Source organism: Pteropus alecto, unplaced genomic scaffold (assembly GCF_000325575.1).
Source record: "Pteropus alecto unplaced genomic scaffold, ASM32557v1 scaffold98, whole genome shotgun sequence".
In the NCBI taxonomy this organism is placed as follows: domain Eukaryota; kingdom Metazoa; phylum Chordata; class Mammalia; order Chiroptera; family Pteropodidae; genus Pteropus; species Pteropus alecto.
Window position 1 is genome coordinate 15,567,876 of NW_006443570.1, and position 23,474 is coordinate 15,591,349.

At 45.2% G+C, this 23,474-nt stretch overlaps 2 protein-coding genes across 6 annotated transcripts; one reads left to right on the forward strand and one right to left on the reverse strand.

Annotated features, from left to right (window-relative positions):
- Window positions 1-40: 40 nt before the first annotated feature.
- Window positions 41-6,341, reverse strand: FNDC8 (fibronectin type III domain containing 8). Its single transcript, XM_006924954.2, has 4 exons — window positions 6,133-6,341; window positions 2,850-3,219; window positions 1,145-1,378; window positions 41-582 (listed from the first exon to the last, which is right to left on the reverse strand). Exons 1-4 carry the CDS (start codon window positions 6,339-6,341, stop codon window positions 430-432), a joined length of 966 nt encoding a protein of 321 aa, XP_006925016.1. The 3' UTR covers window positions 41-429.
- Window positions 6,342-7,562: 1,221 nt separating this feature from the next.
- Window positions 7,563-22,690, forward strand: RAD51D (RAD51 paralog D). 5 transcript variants are annotated; one of them, XM_015599358.2, is made up of 10 exons: window positions 7,563-7,809; window positions 8,139-8,200; window positions 8,418-8,536; window positions 15,054-15,135; window positions 15,377-15,511; window positions 16,040-16,135; window positions 18,745-18,835; window positions 18,953-19,083; window positions 21,121-21,285; window positions 21,454-22,690. In XM_015599358.2, the coding sequence occupies exons 1-10, from the start codon at window positions 7,728-7,730 to the stop codon at window positions 21,535-21,537; spliced, it is 1,047 nt and encodes a 348-aa protein (XP_015454844.1). In that variant the 5' UTR covers window positions 7,563-7,727; the 3' UTR covers window positions 21,538-22,690. The 5 variants fall into 5 exon arrangements, with proteins under 5 accessions (XP_015454844.1, XP_015454845.1, XP_015454846.1 ...); XM_015599359.2 differs by having other exon boundaries at window positions 8,142-8,200; XM_006924955.3 differs by having other exon boundaries at window positions 7,564-7,809; window positions 18,953-19,023.
- Window positions 22,691-23,474: the final 784 nt, after the last annotated feature.

A 23,474-nucleotide genomic window follows, 5' to 3' on the forward strand; every position in this document is an offset into this window, starting at 1 on the left:
ATTGCTCAACCCCCCCTTGTTTTCCACCCCCACCTACCCACCCACCTGGACTCTTGGTCCTGGCAGAAGCCAAGAAGCGAAGAAGGTGGATGTCGGTGGCTCAGCTGTCCACAGTATGAAGCAGAATCTAGGGGTTCTGGGTGACCTGCAGTTCTTTAATGAGGGACCTGGACCTGGAGAGGGGGTTGCCTAGCAGCTATGGGCAGTGGCTGACCTGGCCAGGCCTACGGTGTCTAGGTGAGTGGAGCACCTGTCTAGGTGCCCCAACCCAGTGGTGGAGTTTCCGGTACCACTACTGCCAGGTCCTGGGCTAGCAGGATGGTGAGTGGTTCCCTGGCATGGTACAAGTGGTTCATTTCATGGTTCTGGTTCCTGAGGGCCCTGGGCCAAAGCTGAAGGTCAGTAAGGGGCTTCCTGGGGCCCTCCCCCCTAATAGGGAAATAAGTTTTCCAGATCTTCCAGCCTCCGCATCTCCTCCAGCCCGATGGTCACTGTTTTCCTCTGGGGTTCCTTGCGCTGCACAGTGATCTGGATGGGGTTGTTCTCGGGGAAGCTGTTCAGGTCAGTGGCCACAGTTGCAAACTGAAATAACACAAGAAGACCCCTCAGATTTCCTTCCCAGACCTGACCTCTTTGTTCTCCTCCACCCCTCATTTGCTAAATGGGATCTTAGCTAGCCTTACCAACTAACCCATCAACACCAGAAACAGGTGCAAAGAGGCATGATTCAGACCTGTGATGTTTCCATCTGTAGAGCTGTGTACTTGGGTCTCTCCCCCATCCTGTACCCCTGTACACTCCACTACCCCCCACAGACTGCTCCCTTGTCCCTCTTCAGCCTCCCCTATTTCAATGCCTTTGACTTCCCGACCCACTCACTCAAGATCATTGGCACCAAGTTGAAAGATGAATATCATAGTGATGCTAATGAATATGTTAGTTTGCATTTCCAGTGGGCGCTGGAGTGACTTAATCCTTAAACCTCCCAAAAGAGAACAGCTCGGAATTGATGTATATTTGTCCAGGTGGAAGGAAAGCAAGCAAGGAGATGAGTCCTGGGGGTATAGGGGTATCCCCAACCTCCAAAGCCCCTGGTGCAGACGTCTCTCCCTGACCCCTCATGCCCCCTTCTCCCAGGGCTCACTTTGTAGGGCTTGGACCACTTCCCCACCCCGGCTGCATTGGCAGCACGGACGGTGAGGCAGTAACTTGTGTTAGGCTTCAGCTCCATCAGCTTGACGGTGGTGCCCAAGATCTTGTTGAAGATCCACGGGCGAGTCTTTGCATTGGGAGGCTCGTTATTTTTCTTGGTCGCCTCCTGCAACAAGACCTGGTAGAAACTGACTTGCTGCTTGCCCAAGGCATAGGTCCAGGAAATCTAGGGGAAGAAAGCCCCCAAGGCTTCCTCAGACCTGGCCTGGTCTGGCCTCCCCTCACCCCACCCCACCTCCATCCCCTGTCCCTGTTGGAACAGAGGCAGGTCTGATGGGAGGTGTAAGGCACTCAATTGGATGTGGAGTCCCGTGCCCGCTGCATATGCTACTCTCCCTGTGCAATCCCACCCACTTCAGAGTGTACCCTTATTCCATATTTTCTTAGACTATTGTCAGTTGAGAGGGACCTTAGAGACCATCTTGTCCACCTCGCTCACTGCGGATGGGGTTAAATGTTCAGAGAGGGTAACTGGCTGACCCACAGGCACACAGCAATCGAGTGACAGAACCAGGGTTCAAACCAATAGCTCCAGAGCCCATACACTGTACTACAACAGTGGTTGCCAAGCCTGGCTAAGGATCTGAGGGAGTTTTATTAACACTGAGGATTCCTGGCCTGCTGTCTTCTGCCTGTCTCTCATTTCCAGTTTCTCCTCTGTCTAGGCCAGTTCTCAAGAGTTGGTGTGCATCAAAACACCCTAAAGAACTTGTTAAAACACAGATTGCTAGCCCCTGCCCAGTCAGTTTCTGATTCAGTATGCCTAAGTGGGGGGGTAGGGGACAAGAATTTAAATTTTTAACAAGTTGCCATATGATGCTGATGCTGGGAACCACACTTTGAGAAACACTGCTCTAGGCCATCCAACGATGGGGCTTCCAGATTTATTTTCCTTAAATACAGTTCAAATTGCATCCATCATCACACATAAAGCACTGCAAAAAGCTGTTCCCTATTGCTTACAGAAAAATCTATAAAGTAGCCCAACATTGGAGGACCAGCAGAAAATGACCCCAGACTAACTTTCCATTCATCTCTATTCCCCTTCTGTTACTCTAGGTCAGTGATACTCTATGTGAGGTCTGTGGGCCATCAGCACCACTTGGGAATTTGTTAGCAGTACAAATTTTCAGGCCACACCCCCATGCCTACTGAATCGGAACCTGTAAGGGATAAGGCCCAGGAATCTCATTTTTAACAAGATGATCAGATCTGCAGGCACATGGAAGTGTGGGATGTTCTGGATTAAGACCTGGTGTCTCTTCAACTCTCTCACCTATGAGCCTTTGCTAGTGTCAGCCCCTCCATGGAATGACTTTCCCCTATCTCCAGATGTTTAAATCCTACCTCTGTATCCCAGCTCAAATGTTACCAAGAGCCACCAATTCCTCTACCTGGAAGTAATGTTATACTCCCTCTGAACTCCTGGCATCTGAACTCTTCCTACAGCACTGAGCCCTTTCTAGGTTGCACTGGAGTTCTTCACAGGCATACATACCCTCTCTCCTAACCCATGAACTTGAGCTCAAGATGCAGGTGGTAGATATCTTCACATTCCCTACAGAGCTCAGTTCAGTGCCTGGCACATTGGGGATGGTCAGTAAGCCTTTACCAAGAGTACAAGGAGGCGAACGCACCACAGCCGTGGAATCGCTGACCGTATGCTCACAGATGAAGGGCGCCTCTGGTACATCCATGACCACGGAGGACTCTGAGCGTGTTGAGGAGGTGTCCGTGTCCAGCTCAGGGTTGTCAAGGTCAAGCAGGCCCCCAGGAGCGACTTTGGACTTAGATTGGTGGGGGCAGAGGGCCATGTCCCCCTTTCCCGTATTCTTGGCCACCGAGGAGGTGCTGAGTTTGTTCAGCTCGCCTTCCAGCATCCCTGCAAAGAAGCTGCTGTTGGGCTGGGTCACTGCCAGTTTGATGGGATTCAACAAGGTGGATGAGATGGGGGAGATGCTGGTGTCATCTGAGCTGCATTCAGAATCATCCCCTGGCATTGGCCTCCTGGAGTGAGAGGAGGACAGATGAGCCAGATGAAGGAGGCCACCCCAGCCCATGCAGCCTAGAAGCTCCTGGAGGCCAGGCTTGACTTGCAAGGGTCCCCAGCTGCTTCTGAACAGCTCAGAACATCCTTACTGCTGTGCAGCAGTGCATCAAACTCACCAGGGCACTCATTAGGGAAAAGTGCATATTCCTGGTCTCCAGCCCCCAGGTGGGATGGCACTGGGGAAGCTGCTAAAGTTAATAGGATCCTCAGACAATTCTGATGCAGGTGTTCTGAACACCACAATTCGAGAAACACTAATAAAACTTTAAGTCCTCCCTCCAAGTGGGGGGCAAGCGCCCCAGGAAATGACCACACTGATCTACTTGGGTATGAAAAAATATCCAAAAGTATCTAAAAGAAAAATAATAAATTAAGCTTTACTAATATGTACTTACTATTGTTTAATAGTTAATGTAATTACTGATTTATTTACTTAGAATTTATAACATTTAACAATATTAATATATAGCATGTAAAATTGATATACATATATCGGGGTGAATGATTGAAACTTTTTTCTTTCATTCTAATTTTTTAAAATTATGAACTATTTTAGACATATTCAAGGATATTAAGACTAATATATTAAGCTTTTATTTAGCCATCATTCAGCTTCAGAACTCAAGCCTGATCAGTACAGGACCCTAGATACTTCCTTTCCCCACCTCAGTCCTCATCCTCCCTCTCAGAGGTAACCAGCAAATTTTAAATTTTGTGTTTATTATTTCCCATGCCTTTACAAGTTTGTTATATGTATGTTATCTCTATGCAAGGTCCATTTTGCATATTTCTTAACTTTACATAAATAAATGGTATCGTATCTATTGGCAGCTTGCTTTTTCGTTCAATATTGTGTTCTTTAGATTCATCTGTATTATACATGTAGCTCTGGTTCAGTCATTTTAACTGTTGTATATTGTTACCAATTCTTTGCTACTACCAAAAAAAAAAAACAAAAAAAAACTTGTACATGTTTCCCCGCTGCTTAATTTTTTTTTACTGTTGAACTACAGAACTCAAAAAATTTGGCTTTCAAGTCTTTTTTAAAATCTTGATCCAAAGTAAGAAACCTGTATTACATGGCAACCTAGTATACTCATACACACATATAAAACTAAAACACATTGCACAAACCAGTACTTATACTATGTGTGATGTGCTCTGGAATTTTTTATTCTGTTTTATTTCCTTTTTATAATACTGATCTCCACCAACTAGAATGAATTCCTGATCCATTAATAGGTCACAACCTACGGTTTGAAGAGCATTTGTCTAGAGAGAGCAGTCAAGGTCACATGGTAAGTTGATGGCAGAGTTGGAACTGAAACCAAGATTTCCTACCCCATGCTATGTGGCTGCCATGTGCCCCTGGCGCTTTGTGGGTCCTCTCCTTTGCTTCCTACCCCACCTCCCTCAGCTGCTCTGGCCAAGTCCAACAACCAACTCCTGGATCTCTTACTCCAGGCCAGCCTCTAGCTTCATGGTTGGTTGACGGGCCAAATTTTTCTCCCTGAGCTCTATCCCCATTGACCTCCTCTTAAGAAACCCTGATCAACCCAAACCTCCCATGCTAGCCCTTGGCGGACATTTGGAATTAGAGGATTCCCTCACCGAGATCCTTTGTGGGCTGAAATGTCTGAGTATTGATGCCATTTATACTTCAGATTATCCTAATGAATCTCTGTTTTATATTTACTTATTCAAAACACCAGTGCTGAATAGGCATGGAAGGCAGCTAGATATTGGGCATATACTGGACATAGTCTCTGCTGGATGGGTGTTAGCTCCTATTTTCAAATGAGAGACTGAAGCTCCCTGATCTTAATGAACTTGTCTACAGCATATATTTCTAAGTGGTACAACTTGGGTTTGATCTTGGGCTCATAGCCCTAGACTTTCCCATTATACCATGAAGTTTCCTACAAGTATTCATCTCTTAAGCCTTACTGGCTTATTTATAGGTCTCTTAGGGCAGTGGCTCCCAATCTTTTTGGCACCAGGGACCAGTGCTCCTATGAGAAGCTAATGCCTGATGATCTGAAGTGGAGCTGAGGCGGTGATGCTAGCGCTGGAGAGCGGCTGCAAATACAGGTGAAGCTTTGCTGACTGGACCACTTCTCACTTCCTGCTGTGTGGCCCAGTTCATAAGAGGCCACGGACCAGTACCGGTCCCTAGCCCAGGGGTTAGGGACCCCTGCCTTAGGGAATGGACACCATATCCCTTTCATATAATCAGGACCAGCTGCATAGCTTGTGGGTTCCTTTCTTCAAAAATTATTGAGAATTTCAAGAAAACGACAGTAGAGAATTAAAGTTAACAACAGGGCCCTTCTAAGTGTGGAGTTGTGTGTGACTGCACAGGTCACACACCCATGAAAGTGCCCTGCAGATAATTTCCTCAACCCACACTAACTGGCACCACCACTCCTTCACTGGCTCACTCCCTTCCTTTCCTAGGAGATTCAGCTCACAAATAACCTCCTCCAATAAGTCTCCCTTAACTGCACCCCTCCCAAGCTATACTAAGCTCCTTCTGGTTCCTCAGTATCCTGTCAAAGCACAAACTATGGTGTATTATTCTCAGTTCCTGCCTGACACCCTCCCAACACACACACACACACACACACACACACACACACACTAATCCCTGAGGCCTCCTGGAGGGGAATCTTACATACCTCCGAGAACTGATTTGGGGTCGGGAATCCATGTTGCAACCTGTACACATGCTCTTCCCTGGGGAGTCCAGGGACTAGGTTGTGACAAGTCCAGGAAGTACCACTTCTTCAAGCCCCTCCCACCCCCGCATCACAACCCCCTCCCCCAGCTCCAGCCTTAGAAAGGAGGAAAGGGCCAGACTTGTGTCTTACGGTAGATTGATGGTATCTTCCTCCAAGAAGTTTACCAAACTGCCTTTTGAGGAAAGTGGGAGTCCTTTGGTAGCGACCGTCCTGTTCATAGACTTGGGGTTTGGAAAGGGCTTCGAATTTTGATCAAGCACATTCAAAATGTTGAAGGTTTCCTTTTTCAGCATGGCCTCCTCCCCATCTCCCACTTTATAGAGCATCTCTGACGCCATTTAGTTTGTTCAGGACCACAGCTGTCACCATGCAGGACATCCAAGCTGACAGGAAGCAGAGAGAAACTGGGGGCAGCAGACCCACCCTTAGTTTGGGTGGGATGGAAGTACAATGAGCTGACTTCATAATCATTGCAGAGTGTAACAATTAGGGGCCAGCCTCCCCCTTGATCTGAGGCTGCTGCTGCCCAGGACCAGGGTCTGGAGTGGGATAAAGCCAAGGAACAGACTCCATCACCCTTCCAGCGCCAACGCTCTGTGGTTACAGCAGCCCTGCCCTTCTCTGAAGTTCCCCAAACGCTTACCACCTGTGCCCTTTAGAACTGCCCTGGGAAGGAGAAGAAGGATGGTGGATGAAAGGCACCTGGTATGGAGGGTAGGCAGCACTGGAATGGGTCTCTGGGAGTGGGAGACTTTGTAGAATGCTGAGGCTCTATATCTAGAAATTCTAGGCAGCAAAGCCCCACTATGTCCAGTCAAGTAGGCATAGGGAAAGCCCATAAGGTCATGGGGTTCATAGCTCACACATACCCAGCTTATACTGCTAGAATTCTGAATGTGCCATACCCTCACCCCAAGTATCTTCATATATTGAGTGATAATGAAGAGGGATGCAAGGGTGGGCCAGACATTATTTCTGTTCTCAAGGAAACCACTCTACAGTAGTAAAACATACACACTGCTTCTAGGATGGGAAGAGAGCTGTTAAAACAGCATTGGCTTTGCATTTAGATGTGGATTTGTCTGCTCTGAGTTCAGCTTCTGCCCTCACGGGCTCTGTATGTAATCTTTGGCACAAGACTTCACCTTCCTGGGTTTCCTGACCTGTAAAATAGGTGTAAAAATAGCACCTGCCTTACTGGATTATGAGGAGATAACCTTGTAAGGTTGTTTTGTTTCTTCCAGGATGAGGCAAAGTCAGGACATTTAAAAATACCAAATTCTATTTTTTGTGTTCTATGTAGTCAGGGTTTTTGTTATTCATTAAAAATAAAAAGGAAAATACAGAGAAGCAGGTGTCCTCTACTGCTCTTAGCACCCATGGCATAATCCGTAATATCATACTATTTGATTGATTTGATCCCTCTTTACTGTCTTGGCCTAACATGTAGGTCTCCTGACCCAGCATTTAGAACGGAAGGTCGCGGGGAGGCCGCGCGTCCATCGCGCGAGGCCAGCAGGTGGCGCTGTCGACCCGATCCCGGAGCCTGGAAGCCGGAAGCGGTGGTGCGTTCCCGGCGGGCGGGCCCTGGGCACCGGACACCCGGCCGGGTCTTCACCCGGCGGGGTCTTCACCCGCCGCACCGCCGCCTCCTTCCGCCCCCGTACTTCCTCCAGAAAGGGCGCTGAGAGGCGTCTGGAGAGGGTCCCGGGCCCTCAGGGAACATGGGCGTGCTCAGGGCCGGACTGTGCCCAGGCCTCACCGAGGACATGGTCCAGCTTCTGAGGAGCCGTGGGATCAAGACAGGTGACTGTGCGTGCGCGCCACACAGCAGGGCACAGCGCAGAGGCCGGCCCCATCGCCCTGGCATACCCAGGAGGGAGACATCTGCTTTCTCCTCGGTCCCCACCCTTCTGGAGAGGCTCTGGAAGGTGGGAGTGGGCGCCCACACCCCGGGAAGGGCAGAACCCCTACTGTGTGCCCAGCACCACGCCAGGTCCTGTGGCTCTATTCCTGTAGGCCTCCTGACATGGCCTGCTCCAAAGTGGAATTGTCACCCTATTTTACTGATGAGGAAAAGCCGTGTGGGAGGCCCCGCCCTTCCTGCCAATCAACCATATGTGTTTTGTTTTCAGTAGTGGACCTGGTTTCTGCAGACCTGGAGGAGGTAGCCCTGAAATGTGGCTTGTCTTATAAGGTGAGCTGACGCTCTCCATGCTGCAAACCTGGGTGTCTCTAAATGTCCATCCCTGAACCAAAGGAGTGAAGGGTTCCCAGAGATTGATAAGGGTTATGTATGAGACCCTGAGATGCCGCCTCCCTTGGCTGGTCATTGCTCATTGCTGAATTCTCTGGTCTCTTTGGGGTTGAAATGCCCCTGGCATCATCCTGAATTGCCCCTGCCTCTTCCGCAGGCCCTGGTTGCTCTGAGGCGGGTGCTGCTGGCCCAGTTCTCAGCCTTCCCCTTCAATGGCGCTGATCTCTACGAGGAACTGAAAACCTCCACTGCCATCCTGTCTACCGGCATTGGAAGGTTTGTATGTGTAGTTGGGGGAAAAGGTGGGAGGCCTGAGGATGTAGCTGCCTCTGGCTTAGCTTTTGAAACTTGATGCTCTAGAGAGAGCAGGGTTTTTCAAGCAGTGGTGAGGGCAGCATGGACCAATAGTCAGGACTTCTGAGTTCTCTTACCTTATAACAGGATTTCTCCACTTCAGACTTTTAATGTTTTGGGAAAGGCAAATTTTTCGTGATGATAAGGAGTGTCCTGTACGCTATAGGATGTTTGACAGCATCCATCGCCTGTATCAGCTAGATGCCAATAAGTAGCACCTCCCCCCGCCCAAGTTGTGACAATCAAAAATGTCTCCAGACATTGCCAAATATTTGGCCCCAGGGAGATAAAATTGCCCCTGATTGAGAACCACTGTCCTGTAAGATGTCAGTATTTCATTATTATTTAGCAGGTCAGAGCAACACTTCTTTGGCCCCACCTTCTATTTAACTTAAGGATAGGGCAAGAAACATGGCAGGACTAAGATTTGTGGAATGCCTACTATGTGCCAGCCATTTACTGTTGGTTGTATAATCTCTTCAGTGAACCCTGTAAGTGATTACTAACCCATGAGTTTAACCCAAGAGGAGTGAGGGGCAGAGGATGGGGCTTAAGCCCTGCGGTATTTGACCCAGGACTTGGTCCATGTCCCCTACTCTGCAGCTGGAGGGGCAAGAGAGCTTCCATAAAGGAGTAGCTATATTCTGCTGCGTTTGGAAAGGGAGAGAGTTGGAAGACAACAGCCCATTTCTAGCCAAAGAAGTCGGCCTCTTTCCTGGCCTGTTTGTGTGGAACTTGATGGAGAACTCTGCCACCACAAAGGTCTTTGGCCCTTGCTGTTTCCATGACATGTTCTCTTGGCAAGGTTCACACAGCATGGTGCTTGCTCCCCCTGTTTGGGTGTCTAAGTCTGTTGATGGCAAGCACTGGCTGAGTGCCTACTGGGTGCCAGATAACATTCGCATGATAGGTATACAAGTGAGGCAAGGCTCTTGCACTTAAGGAATATGGGTTCCAGTGGGTAGAGAGAAGAGCAGACGAATACAATAGAGAGGTGTACACATGTGGCGGTGGCATTAAGAAGGGGGTGATTAACAGGAAGCAGACCTGGCCTTTGGGCTTAGGGAGCTTATAAAACCAACATACTCAGAGGAAGCATTTAGGGAACAGTCAGGTGGTAAACTGGCAGGATTGCAGCTGCAGTGGATCACGCCGGGAAAGTCAGAGTGGTTCAGGAAAGCTCTGAGAAGGAGGCAGGCCTTGGGCATTGAGGAATGGGTGGGCTTCCTCTGAGTCCTTACCACGAAGCAGGTGCCATGCTTACTCTTCAGGTGCATTATTTCATTTGTTCTTCACAACCACCAATGAGCACATTGCGATTAAAATCATAATTCTTTAGATGAAGAAACTGGAACTCATGTTAAATGGCTTGCTCAAGATCGTGCAGCTAGTAAATGGCAGACCAGGCACTTGAAGTCACATCTGTTACACTCCTAAGTCTAAGAACCATATTCTAACTCATCTGCCCTGTTGTCTCCTTCGAGGCGGGAGGCTGTATTATGAAAGCAGAGCTACAGGCAGTGTGGTAGAGGTGTGCAGGTTGGATGGGACTAGGGAGGCTAGCAGGAGAGAGGCCAAGGAGAGGCATGGTAGTGGTGGGGTGTGGGTGTCCGATCTACAGCAGGTGACAGCAGGAGACGTGTTGGAGAGGAGATGTGATAAGCCTTACTGCCAGGGAGGATACAGGCATGAAGAATCAAAGATGACTGCCTAGGCTTCTCCTTCCTCACAGTGGTCTGTAGACAGTTAGTGAATGTGACTTTTAAAGAGTAAGGGGGAGGGGAGTTCTTTAGTCAAAAATTTAGGAAATACTCCGTTAATCCAAGTTAAACAGGTTTCTTTGATTTAGAGCCTTCAGTGCTAATGTGCAGTATGGATCTTCATGAGGACAATAGGGCATGTAGTGTACCTTGGAAGAAGCCGTATTAATTGGGGGAAACGGGTGGTTCCTTGAAGGCCAGGGAAATGTCTTGTTTGTCTCTGTATCTCCCTCATTTTAAAATAAGGCCTTCAGGAAATGTGAGGCATTCAGGTAATGTTTGAATGAATGGCTGAAAAAAATGACCAAAAGCCAGTTCAGAGGGAAAAGTGGAGGATAAATTCTGGAAATCACTTGTATCCAGAATAAATGGTAAAACACAGGTGTTCTGCTCCACAAGGCGGGCAGGGGGGTCTTTCCACGTCGATGCGCCGAGTTAGAGGTGATTGGTAGGGAGGTCCTCTAGGCGGTAGGAGACATGGAACAAAACAGATGAAATTTCTTATGCTGAGTGATCCTCACAGCCAACAATGCTTGATTGTTGACTGGAGAATCAAGACCTGTGGTTTAGCCCAGGCCACACATTAGATCATTTGAGAAACTTAAGAAATCGTTATACCTGGGTCTCACCTTCAGAAGTTCTGACTTATCTGGACTAGGTCAATGGTTCCCAAACTTGTCTGCACATTAGAATCACCTGGAAGTCTAATTTTTTAAAAGATAAATTTTTATTGCAGATCTGAATGTTAGAGCATCATAAAAAATGTTTAAATAACATTTAGTGTTTTTCTGATTATAAAAGTGATACATACTCATGGTAGACGATCTGTAACACACAGACATAAAAAATAAAAACCACTTCAGTCAATAATTTTAGCCTTTTTGTGTTCATAGATATTTACCTTATAAGATTCGTGTTAGATAATGTACACAGTGTTATCCCTTTTTGCTTAATATTCTCTCCAATGTCTTAACATTTCCCCAATGTCTTTAAAAAATCTTTAAGACATTTTAATAGCCATATAACATATAATATGTATAAATCACAATTTACCCATAATTAATTATTCAACCAGCCACCAATTTGGAAATTTCCAACTTTTCTCTGGTAATTCATTCTTTAAACATGCCAAAGCCAGACCTCTGCAGATAATTAAATCACGCTCTCTGGGGCAGGACCTAGGCATCAGTGTATCTTGACGCTCCTAGATGACTCCAGGATATAGGCAAGTTTCAGAATCAATGATACCAGCCTCTTTTCAAACTCCTTTGGCGATTGTAATAGGCAGGCAGGACTGAGAATCACTAGCCTAGCCTAATGGTTTTTCAAAATTGAGCATGCATCTAAATTACCTGGAGACTTTGTTGGAACTTGAATGTGGTCTCTACCCCAGAGTTTCTGGTTCAGTCGGTGTGGGGTGGGGCCTGAGAGTTTGTACTTCTAACCAGTTCCCCGGGGGATGCTGCTGCTGCTGTTTTGGAGACCACACTGGGAGAAGCACTGCTGTAATGAAACTGCGGGTTCTCTGATCTCAGTGGGAGGAATGGGATCCGGGAGCGGCAGAGGCTGGATGCCTTCTTAAACAGGTGCTTATTAAACAGAGACAGGATGAACACATTTGTCTCAAGAAGCCATGAGGCTGCAGTGGTAACCAGAGCATTTTGACTGGCAGGAACCCATGGTAATTATCACAGGGTCCCTGGAATTGAAATAGATGGGGTGCTTACTAAGGTGCTACTTGGCAATACAGGGGGGTCATGGGAGGTCTTTTTTTTTTTCATGGAAGGTCTTAAAGAACAATTTCAGAGGACTGGCACCTGTGAAGGTAATTGCAGGGTTAGATAAGGGATGTGTGTGGTCAGGACACACAGGCATTGGTGTAGGCTGTGGTGTAGGAGGAGAAGATGCTTCAGCCGGTAGGATGGGCAGGGCATGGAAGTGGGTAATGACCTGTTTCATGGTGGTTCAAGCACAGAACCTGAATTGGGAATTGGCTGTGTCTTGAATTTATCCCAAGGCTTCCACAGCCAGAAGGCTGACAATAATAGGAACTAAATAGTACTATTCTATCACTCATTTCTCTGGGAACACTTATTGTGTGTCTCCTATGTTTTAGGCACTGTGCCAGTGTTGGGGATATAAGAGTGAGCAAAGCCCAGTCCTTGCCCCAGGGTGCTCTGGGCCAAATGGGGAAGACAGACAAAAACAAACACATAGAAAATAATTACAAACTCCTAGAACAAATGAGTGAATTTGGCAAGGTTGCAGGATACAAGAGCAACACATAAAAATCAATTGAATTTCTATATACTCAAAATGAACATGTGGAAATGGAAGTTAAAAACACAACGCCACTTACAATTGCTTCAAAGAAAGTAAAATAATTAGGTCTAAATCTCATAAAGTAAGTATAGGATCTAGATGCTGAAAATTAAAAATTGTTGATGAAAGAAATCAAAGAGCACCCAGATAAATGGAGAGACATACTGTGTTTGTGTATTGGGAGATTCAACGTTGCAAAGATGTCAGTTCTTCCCAAATTGATCTATAGTTTTAATGCAGTTCCTACCAAAATCCCAGCAAAGTTATTTGTAGAAATAGGTTTATTCTAATAATTTTATGGAAAAGCAAATGGCCTAGAATAGCTAAAACGATTTTGAAAAAGAAAAATAAAGTTGGAAGAATCACTACCAAATGTTAAGGCTTACTATATAGCTGTAGTCATCAAGACAAATGCGATATTGGCAAAGAGATAGACACACAGATCAATGGAGTGGAATAGAGAACCCAGAAAAAGACCCCAGATACGTCCAACTGGTTTTTGACAAAGATGCGAAAATGCTTCAGTGGAAGAGCAGTATAGCTTTTTGAACAAATGATGCTGGAGCTATTGGACATCATAAGTAATAAACCTAAACCTCCTGCCTTATACAAAAATTGAAAATGGAGTGTGGACTTAAATGTAAAACTTAAAACTTATCAAGCTTTTAGAACAAAACAGGAGAAAATCTTTGGGAACTAAGGCTAGGCAAAGAATTCTTAGACTTGACACCAAAAGTGTGATCTATAAAAAAATTGATAATTTTTTAATGAAAAAAAAATCTTAATTATAAACTAATCAAAATTTAAAACTTTACAAAAGAGGATGAAAGACAAGCTATTAAGTGGGGAAAATATTTTAAAGCCACATATTCAACAAAGGACTTGTATCTAGAATATATAAAGAATTCTTAAATGTCAACAGTGAAACAAACAATCCAATTAGAAAATGGGCAAGACACGAACAGACATTTCACCAAAGACATACAAGTGACAAATAATCACATAAAAGTATGGTTAATCTTATTAGTCGTTAGGAAAACACAAATTAAAACCACAATGATATGTTGTAACACCTAAAATTAATATAATATTGTATTCCAATTGTAACTGAAAAATTAAAAAAAAAGAAACAATGAGATATTACTACATAGCTACCAGAATGGCTAAAAACAAGGAAAAATAATAACACTAAATGCTGGTAAGATTGTGGAGAAACTGGATTACTCATACATTGCTAGTTGGAAAGCAAAATGGCATAGCCACTCTGGAAAATATAGCTTAGTAATGTCTTATAAAAGTAATATATGCTTACCATACAACCCAGCAGTTGTATTCTTGGGCATTTATTTCAGAGAAATAAAAACTCAGGTTTACACAAAAACCTGTATATAAATGTTCATAGCAGCTTTATTCATAATTGCCCCAAACTAGAAACAGCTAAAATGTCCTTCAGTGGGTGAATGGTTAAACAAACTTGGTAGATCCATACCATGGAATACTATCCAGCAATAACAAAGAACAAACTATCAATATACACATCAACTTGGATGGATTGCAAGGGAACAATGCTGAGTGAAAAAAGCTAATCACAAAGGTTACATACTATATGATTTTATATATATAACATTCTTGAAATAACATAATGGAGAACAGTTTAGTGGTTGCCAGGGGCTAGGGACTAGAGGTGGGGATAGGGGGTGTGGCTATAAAAAGGGTAACACGAGAGAGCCATGTAGCGATAGAAATGTTCTGTTTCTTGATGGTGGTGGTTACTTAAACCTACATGTGTGATAAAATGGCATAGAACTATACACACAGATATACATGGATGTAACACTGGAAATCTGAATAAGCTCTCTGAACTGTACCAATGTCAATGCGTGATATTGTACCATTCATCTTATTGTGCAAGATGCTACAATTAGGGAAAACTAGGTGAAGGGCATATGGGACCTCCCTGTACATTTTTTGCAACTTCCTATGAATCTATAATTATTTCAAAGTAAAAAAAAAAAAAAAAAAGATAAAGTATGGAAAATGCTATCAAGGAAACCCACAAGGGGCTGAGATGGAGAATGAAAGGAAGACCTTTTGATGGGGTGGCAAAGACCTCTGAGGAGAGATGCTCTTTAAGCTGAGAGTGAAAGGTTGAGGAGGGGCCATGGAGGAACACTTGGCTGTGCTCTCTTTCCCCAAAAGAAACTCCACCAAGAAAAGCCTCCTGATCAGAGACGTTCATAAGGTCTCTGGACAGAAATCACACTTGGAAGGAAGTCTTGCTTTTCTTCTTGGCTCCTACTCCCTTCTGTACTCTCCAGTTCCTGTATTAATTCTATTCCCCACTTTTCTGCCATCAGCCTGGACAAACTGCTTGATGCTGGTCTCTATACTGGAGAAGTGACTGAAATTGCAGGAGGCCCAGGTAGCGGCAAAACTCAGGTACACATGCAGCCAGCAGCTGGGAGGCTGGGGGAGGCAGGTATACAGTCCTGGATCCCTGAGGGAGCCTCTGCCAGTGGCTTGTGATTCAGAGCTCAGAAGAGAGAAGATGGGTGGTGAGGAAAGAGGCATGAACTTGGCCCATTCATGTCACTGAGATCTGGATTAGGTTTGATGGGGAGTACCCATTCTGGGCCCTTTTTGAGGAGTCAAGTTCACCCAGCACCTTGTCTCTCTTCAGGTATGTCTCTGTGTGGCTGCAAATGTAGCTCATGGCCTACAGCAAAATGTCCTATACATTGATTCTAATGGAGGGCTGACAGCCTCCCGCATCCTCCAGCTACTTCAGGCCAGAACCCCAGATGAGGAGGAACAGGTAAAGGACAGCAGGAGAGTTGGATTTCTTTGAGGCCCTGACACAAAAGAAGACTCCATTACCCCTTACAAATGGCAAGAATTTGGGCCATTTAGATGAATAGTCATTTTTGGCTTTGAAACTTGCTATCCTATTACTACTTACTGTATTCTTCAAGCCTCCCCTCTTATGACATCATCCAAGCTGAGATGCTACCCATACTATCTTTCTAGGAAACCTATTTCTTGCATACCCTAATTCAAGGCTGGCAGACACCCAGTATCTTTCCCATTTTTTTGCCCATGACAGACACCACTAATTAGTCCTGTTACTCTTGCCTACTGAGCTCTGATTTGGCTTTGTAGCTCAACACCCAGGCAGCCACTACTGTGAGAACTGGTCCATTAGACAAAACTCATTTGCCATCCTGGACCTGAGTTCTTTTACCTAGGTGCCTTTTCCTGCTCAGGCTTAAAATCCCTCTTCATCTTGCTCAACCGTCTGCTCCCTCTTATCCGAAGCCCCTCCTTCTCTTTTCCGCCCTTTTAGGCAGGAGCTCTCCAGAGGATCCACGTGGTACATGCCTTTGACATCTTCCAGATGTTGGATGTGCTGCAGGACCTCCGAGGCACTGTGACCCAGCAGGTGAGCCTGCTGTTCTGCCCTTTTCTGGTTTATCCAGCTCACCAGGTGCTATCTGTATGTGGGCAGGTGTCCTGCCACAGACAATGTTTGGAAATGCAGATATGCAATCTGGTGACTCCAGCTGTGCTTTCCATTCCCAGGATGGGATTCCTAGGATGGGATTCTTAAGTGCTTAATTCATTCCTGAGTGCCTCATTGTTTAGATGCTCATCTCCCCCACTAAACAGTAAGATCCTTGAGTGTGGGGATCATGTCGTATGCATCTCTGCATTCCCCCACTAGATCAGTTTTCAGTTGCAAGTAATGAGTCTTTCTGACAGACATTTGAAACTTGAGGACATTTAATTATCTCACAAGAGTCTGGAAGTTGGCAGGGCCACAATATCAGGGCTCTAGATTGGTGTGTCTGATTCTCTTGCTTTTCTCCCTCATGATTGCAAAGTGGCTGCTATAGATAAAAGCCTCAGGATTTTATACATCTACATCCATAGTCAGGGCAATGAAAGTAGATGCCTCTTTTGTGTACCTCTTCTCTTTTATCAGGGAAGGAAATCTTTCTCCAAAACCTACTTGTAGACTGCCCACTTCCCTTTACATCTAGTTGGTCAAAACTGAGTTATATGTGTGTATCTTAGACCAAGGGTTGAGTCCAACTTCCCTGATGTCAGGAGGGTTTGGAATGGCATTTGGGTTGGTACCTTCCTACACCTGCTAGTACTTAGACAGGATTTGGTATACTGATTTATAGACTGTTAGATTTGGAAGACACAGTAGAATATTTTAATTTGTCTTAAAAGTTTTCTCTCACCCCAAAGCATGTCATGTTCCTATGGATGTAGCCAGGATTATATATCATTTTTACAAACTACAGAACATAAAAGAATTGAACTGCTTGCCATAGGAGTCTTAGCTGGTTATGACCCACCTGTGTGTTGAGACATGAAGTCACACAGTCTTGATCTAATGTAACCCTCTTGTTTCTAGAGATGAGGGCCAGCGAAGTTGAGTGAAGTCGCCCAAAGTCACTACATATTTAGGATAAGAACTAAGCTCATAACCCAATCTCTTCACTCCCAGTTCAAAGACTATGTTTTTTACTGTAGGATCATAAGATGGCATATATTCTATTATTGCATAACAAGATACCACAAACTTAGTGACTTAAACCAACACATATTTATTACCTCACAACTTATATGGGTCAGGAGTCTGGGCACAGCTTAGCTGGGTCCTCAGCTTAGGTTCTCAGTAGGCAGCTGCGTAGCAGCTGGGCTGTGTTCTCATCTAGAGGTTCAACTGGGGAAGAAACTGCTTACAAGTTCACAAAGGTCGTCAGCAAAAGTCATTTTCTAGTGGCTTAAGTTTCTTGCTGGCAGTTGGCCAGAGGCCACCTTCAACTCCTAGAGGCTGCCCACTGTTCCTACCTTGTGGCCCTTTCCATATGCAGTTCATAGCATGGCCACTGGCTTCTTCAAGATGGCACAAGAATGAGAGAAAAATGCAACATGCAGTTTTATATAACATAACATAATCACTGGAGTGATGTCTCCTTACTTTTGCCGTATAACTTAGCCTAATCAAGAGTGACACTACAACACTTTTGATATTTTATAGTCTGAAGCAAGTCACAGGACTTACCTATAGTCAAGGGGAAAGGATCATACAAGGGCTTGAAAACCTAAAGGTGGGGACTGTGGAGGCGACTTTAGGGTATGTCTGCCTCAGATGACCTGATAGCTCCATAGTTACGAGCCAGGAAAGGCTTGTTAGCTCATTTTAGCCAGAGAGTTTTAACTTCTTCTCCCAGAGAGTAAGGAAGGACTAAGTCGATGGCAGTTTTAGCTTCTCTCTTTCCTGCCATCCTCTCTTAGGCCAATGACTGGCCAAAAGTCAGTAAGTGGAAGATGAAGGAAAACATGTAAAGACAGAGCAGGTAATGCTGAATATCCAAGACTCGGCCGATGTGAAGTGAAAAAAGAAGTTGTGGAAACAGAATCAGCAAATGACTTGGATATAAGGAGTAAAGGAGAAGAGAAAGGAAGCAGCAAAGACACTGCAGGTCCAAGAAACTAGGAGGATGCTAATGCTTGTGTATAGACAAAAATGGTTTTAACAGATGGCTGTCTATATAGTCTACAATCGGAACCATTTTAGATATAGGAGATGTGGCTGCAGAGGCATGATCTAGGAGACAGTGAAGTAAAGAGAAGGCTTAATTCCAAGGAAGTTAGGGATTTGGGAAGTAAGCAGGAGAAGGAAAAGAGGGGCCTGACAAGATGATGGGGGGCTAGCCCTAAGGAGAAAGATGGCCACTAAGAAAATTCCTGACCAGGGCCACAGGTCTCTGAACTGGGATTTCTCAAATTTAATTATTTTAGGTTATCTGTGATGTCCTGTGATTTAAACCCTCTCTATCCACCCAAATCTTCATAAAATCTGTTATTTATACAAATGGGGGTGGGGAAAAAAGACTGCTGAGTTTGAGTGATGCCTGCGCGGTTGTCAGGAGAGGTTCTTACCAGTTTCTGAGAGGAGCAAGCTTGGTCCTGTAATGGGAGCCTCCTAGAAGCCATCTGGTTAATAGCACCTGCTTCACCCCAACCCCGCAGGTGAACCTGTCTTCAGGGACTGTGAAGGTGGTAGTTGTGGACTCGGTCACCGCTGTGGTCTCCCCACTTCTGGGAGGTCAGCAGAGGGAAGGTGAGTGTTATGACACAGTCCAGGGTCAGAGATGTGATCTTCCAGCACTGGAGTCCAGTCTTCAGCCAGCCCAGTCCCTGAACCCTGATGCCCTCCCCTCTGCTTCTCCTCCTCCAGGCTTGGCCTTGATGATGCAGCTGGCCCAAGAGTTAAAGACCCTGGCCCAGGACCTTGGCGTGGCAGTGCTGGTGAGAAAGTGGGCTTGGCCAGTCGTGCTTGTCGTACCTCTGATCCCTGGGCTTCACCAAGTGAGGAGATCATGATTTCTAGTTGCAGCTCTCTATTTCCCTTAAATAGCAACTTCTGAACCCCTGAAGTGGCCCTTTAGGAAAAGGTCACAGCTGAACTTCCCACGGTCATCTAGAGGACTGGACCGTGAGGGGATTGGACCATAAAGAGCCAAGGGATCGGAGACAGCATTGTTTTTCTTTTTACTTTGTCATGTTTATTGAAGTAAATTCATATAGAGTAACTTTCTCCTCATTTGAAGTTTGACTAATGGATACTGTTGTATCTCGTTTTGTTACCCCACCTCAGTCAAGACATAGAGTGTTTCTATCATCCCAGAATGTTCTCCTAGCCCCAGACAACCACTGACCTGGTTTCTGTCCCAACAGTTTTACCTTTTCCAGAACTTCATAGAAATGGATCTTTTTGCTTTTAAAGTATCTTTTTCTATTTCTGAAGTAATTCCTTAAAAATCTGCACATTTTTCATAAAAGGATAAAAAATAGTTAAATATAAGAGTCAAATCTGTAATCAATCTCTACATCTACAGAAATCATATTTTTACATATGTCCGTAAAATTGTTTTCTCTGCACATCTATGTAAACTTTTAACCAACTTTCCAATTAAACTGTAACCTTGTTTAAAAAAAAAAATAGCTTAGCATCTCATTCCATTTCCCTAGTCTTTAAATAGATTCTTTAAGAATGCCATTTTTAGTAGTTAACATATTATCTTGTTAAATATCTATGTTACAGAGGTTGGCAAACTTTTTCTGTAAAGGGCCTGATACTATTTGAGGCTTTACAATCACATGGTCTATGTTGCAACTACTCAACTCTTCCTATATAGCATGAGCGTAGCCATAGAGAATATCTAAACAAATGGGCATGGCTGTATGGCAAGAAAATCTGGTTGTCAAGAACAAATTTTGATTTGGAGTATAGTATAAGGTATATATAATCAATATTATTGTAATGGTTGTGTGTAGTGCCAGATGGGTGCTCGAGTAATCAGGGGGATCACTTCATGGGTTGTATAAATGTCTAACTTTCTTAAATTTAAGAAGTAAAGAAATGAGTAAAAAAAAGTTAGAGGGTTAGAGTTTGCCTGGGGGCAATACTAGTTTGCCGACCCCTGGTATACTATAATGATCTTGTTTCCTGATTTGGGGCCTTTAGGTCATTACTGGTTTTCCTCTATCTTAAATAAAACTATAGTGAACAGCCTTATACCTAAGTCTCTTGCATATCTCATATTGTTTTATCAAACGCCTAAAAATATAACTACTGAGTCAAGGATACATGTATGTTTAAATGTCTAGATATGACATTGCCAAATTCTAGAAAAGCTATATTAATTTGTGCACCCACTGGCAGTGTAAGAGGATCTGTTTTCCTGTGCTTTTATTCTCATACTGGGTCCTAAGGCCTCCTTCTCCTGACTTTGGGATGTATGTAATCACCTGCTATGTGCCAGGCCCTGGCTTAGGCAGTGGGGATTCAGTGATGAACAAGCCACAGCCCCTGCCCTGGGAGGACCGGAGGTAGGTGGGGAGAACTTCATCAAGAGGATGCTGCAAGGCTCAGGTTGCTTATCTGTGACTAGCCTGGGCAGAGTAGAGCTGACTAACTAGATTAGGACCCCCTTTCCAAACTCCCCCCAGCTCCCACATACACAGATGAACCCCCTGACACAAAGGGCTGGGTGAACATGGTCTCAGGATGCCTATCTGCTGGGTTGCGGTGGTAATAAGCTAAAACCCACCACTGGCTTCCCTTCAGGAAAGTGCAAACATCACTGCTTATTCCCAGACATGTGACATTACCTTTGTTAGAGTCATGCCTGAGGCATTGTGGTTTAGTGGAAAGAGCTGTGCCCAAGTCAGGAGCCCAGGGTTCTAGTTCCAGACCCATCATGGATAAGTTATGGAGCTTTGGGGAAGGTGTTTTCTCCATGCTAGGCCTCAGTGTTTCCGTCTGTAAAATGAAGCAGTGGGAATGGTTGTCCTCTATACTACTATTATGGATCTGTAAGTCTTCAATTATCTCTGTCACAGGTGACCAACCACATGACACGAGACAGGGACAGTGGGAAGTTCAAACCTGCCCTGGGCCGCTCCTGGAGTTTTGTGCCCAGCACCCGGATTGTACTGGCCATTGGTGAAGAAGCAGGAGCACCAGGCAGTCAGCGCACAGTGTGTCTGACCAAATCTCCCCGTCTGGTGAGCCACTCCGGGAGATAGCCAGTAATCTGGGCCCTTGAGGGTGGTCTCTAGGCCCACAGATGTCTTATAGAGGAATTCTTGAATACTGAGACCCTGTAACCAAAGAGATTACCCATTTGGGTTGCTTAACTCAAAAACTTACCCTTCCCTCCTGTCTTCTTCCAGCCAACAGGTTTCCAGGAAACAGTAGACATTGGGACCTGGGGGACTCCGGAGCAGAGCCCAGTGTTACAGGGAGACCAGATGTGACTGTGCTGTTGATTGGGAAGGGAAAAGGCATCAAGGCCCCCAACTCTACTGAGCAGGAGTGCCCCAAGTGCCACCCAGCACTTGAGACTGCAGGAGAAGCTCTCAGGCTGGGTAAAAGAGACATCTCAGTTTCTTCAGCTTGTCTCCCTGTGGAAACACATAGAGCTACAGGTGAGAGAGGATGCTATGGTGGAAGGACCCAGAAATTCATGCTGATGCCGTGTTTTCTTCCCTCGTTTCTACTATGTATGTTTTCAGTGGGAGCTGAGTTCACCTTGGCTTGGGGCATCTCTGAAAAGACACACTAATGACTAGAAGGATAACCTTGTGTGTCACCATCATACCTGCACTCTATCCTAACACAGTGACTGAGCCATGAAGCCTCTAGCTTGCCTTTGCTTCTCTTCTTCTTTCATTTTTTCTCCCCTCTTTTTCCAACTGTAAAATGAGGCTCCCTTCCCCTTAGCTCTGTTTTTGAGTTACTGGGTTGAAGTAACCTCATAAATGCGAAACTCTTTGTCATCTATGTCCTGCTCTTAAAAATATAAAAAGGAAATTCCCTGAGCCTCAAAGCCACCTAATTTCCCCTAAGAAAGTTGTTTTTCAGTTTCCCCCAGTGAGGCCCCAAAGAATGGTTTTTCTTCTTTTGCTCTTGTTGATTTGGTTTCACACACCTGCATGCATCACCAGGACTAGGTGAGACCGCGAGCTCTCTGCAGTCCCAGGGATATAATTTAACAGGAAGGGAGGATGCAAACTGCTCCTGGTGAATCCAGCCACTTGTTTAATTTGTATGGTGCCCTGTGGGGCCCCTCCACAGTACAGAGTAACCAGAGGTGCTGAACCATGGCCCATAAACAGATAAAGGAGAATTTGCTCAGTAAATAGAGCCAGCTGGGAAAATTGATGCTAGCATAAATAATACACGGCAAATCTGGTCTTTATGCAGAAATTCTTTGCCGGCGGCTCCAAGATGCAATATAATTACCCTTCTCTTCTTGCCAGCTGTACCACAGCCTAGTGCCCTAGTGTATGAAATAACCCCCTGTCTGTTACAAGCACTGAGGCCATCCATCTGAGAGCTTCCACTCCCTGGCTGGGAGAGGAAGAGGCCAGTAGGGAAGAGAAAATAAAAAGCAAAGTAGAGAAATGATCATGATTGTTTGCTGAACACATTGTTTAAAGGAAGGTCACCTTTCTCAGCTTATTTTGTAATTAGTTGTGTCTTGGCTGAAAGAAAAGAGAGGTCAATTATAGGCGGAAGATATGACATTTAGAGATGATAAATGCAGCAGGGAAAGAAGCTTCTTGGGAATGCATGGCAGACTGACTCGAGGGTATCTGCCTGAGTGAGGATGGTTGGTGAGCCTAACTATGGGAACCCTAGCACTGCTGCTCTCACAGGGGACCTCAGGAGAAATTAATCTTCAGTGTCCTTATTGCTATGAGCAGTTGGCACATTTCTGCAACCATGAAAGGAAACAATACGTTAAGCTAGGAGTGGCAAATCCCTGCTCACTCTTACCATTTGGGCATCCTGAGCACATGTAGACATCACTAATTGATCAACTATTCTTTTTTGTGGATCTTGGAATCTTTTGCAGTTTTCCTCCGCACAGCACTCCAGGCAACCACAACCAATCAGTTGGACTTGGCATTCAGGGTGGAGCCTCCACCCTGGGCAGATCTGTCATATTTCCAGGCTGTCATGTTTCCAGGTACTTAGTTCCTGACTGAGAACCCTAGAATAATGCAGTTTGAGAGGCCAGTAAAGATCATCTGGCCTATCCTGTCATTTGACAGAAGGAAACAGACCCAAAGAGGCATGGTGACAGTCCCACTGGCAGAAAAAGAGCTGGAACCAGGACTCCTAATTCCTAGGCCAGGACTCTTTCTGTCCCCATGTTGCCTTTAATTTCCAATCCACACAGTTCCAT

Coding starts and splice junctions, on each gene's coding strand:
- FNDC8 (XM_006924954.2), bottom strand. CDS start 6,341: ATGGCGTCAGAGATGCTCTATAAAGTGGGAGATGGGGAGGAGGCCATG. Junction 1,379..2,849: donor TCAGCGATTCCACGGCTGTG/GTGCGTTCGCCT, acceptor TTCTTCCCCTAG/ATTTCCTGGACCTATGCCTT. Junction 583..1,144: donor AGTGGTCCAAGCCCTACAAA/GTGAGCCCTGGG, acceptor GTGTTATTTCAG/TTTGCAACTGTGGCCACTGA.
- RAD51D (XM_015599358.2), top strand. CDS start 7,728: ATGGGCGTGCTCAGGGCCGGACTGTGCCCAGGCCTCACCGAGGACATG. Junction 8,201..8,417: donor AATGTGGCTTGTCTTATAAG/GTGAGCTGACGC, acceptor CCTCTTCCGCAG/GCCCTGGTTGCTCTGAGGCG. Junction 15,136..15,376: donor CAGGTAGCGGCAAAACTCAG/GTACACATGCAG, acceptor GTCTCTCTTCAG/GTATGTCTCTGTGTGGCTGC.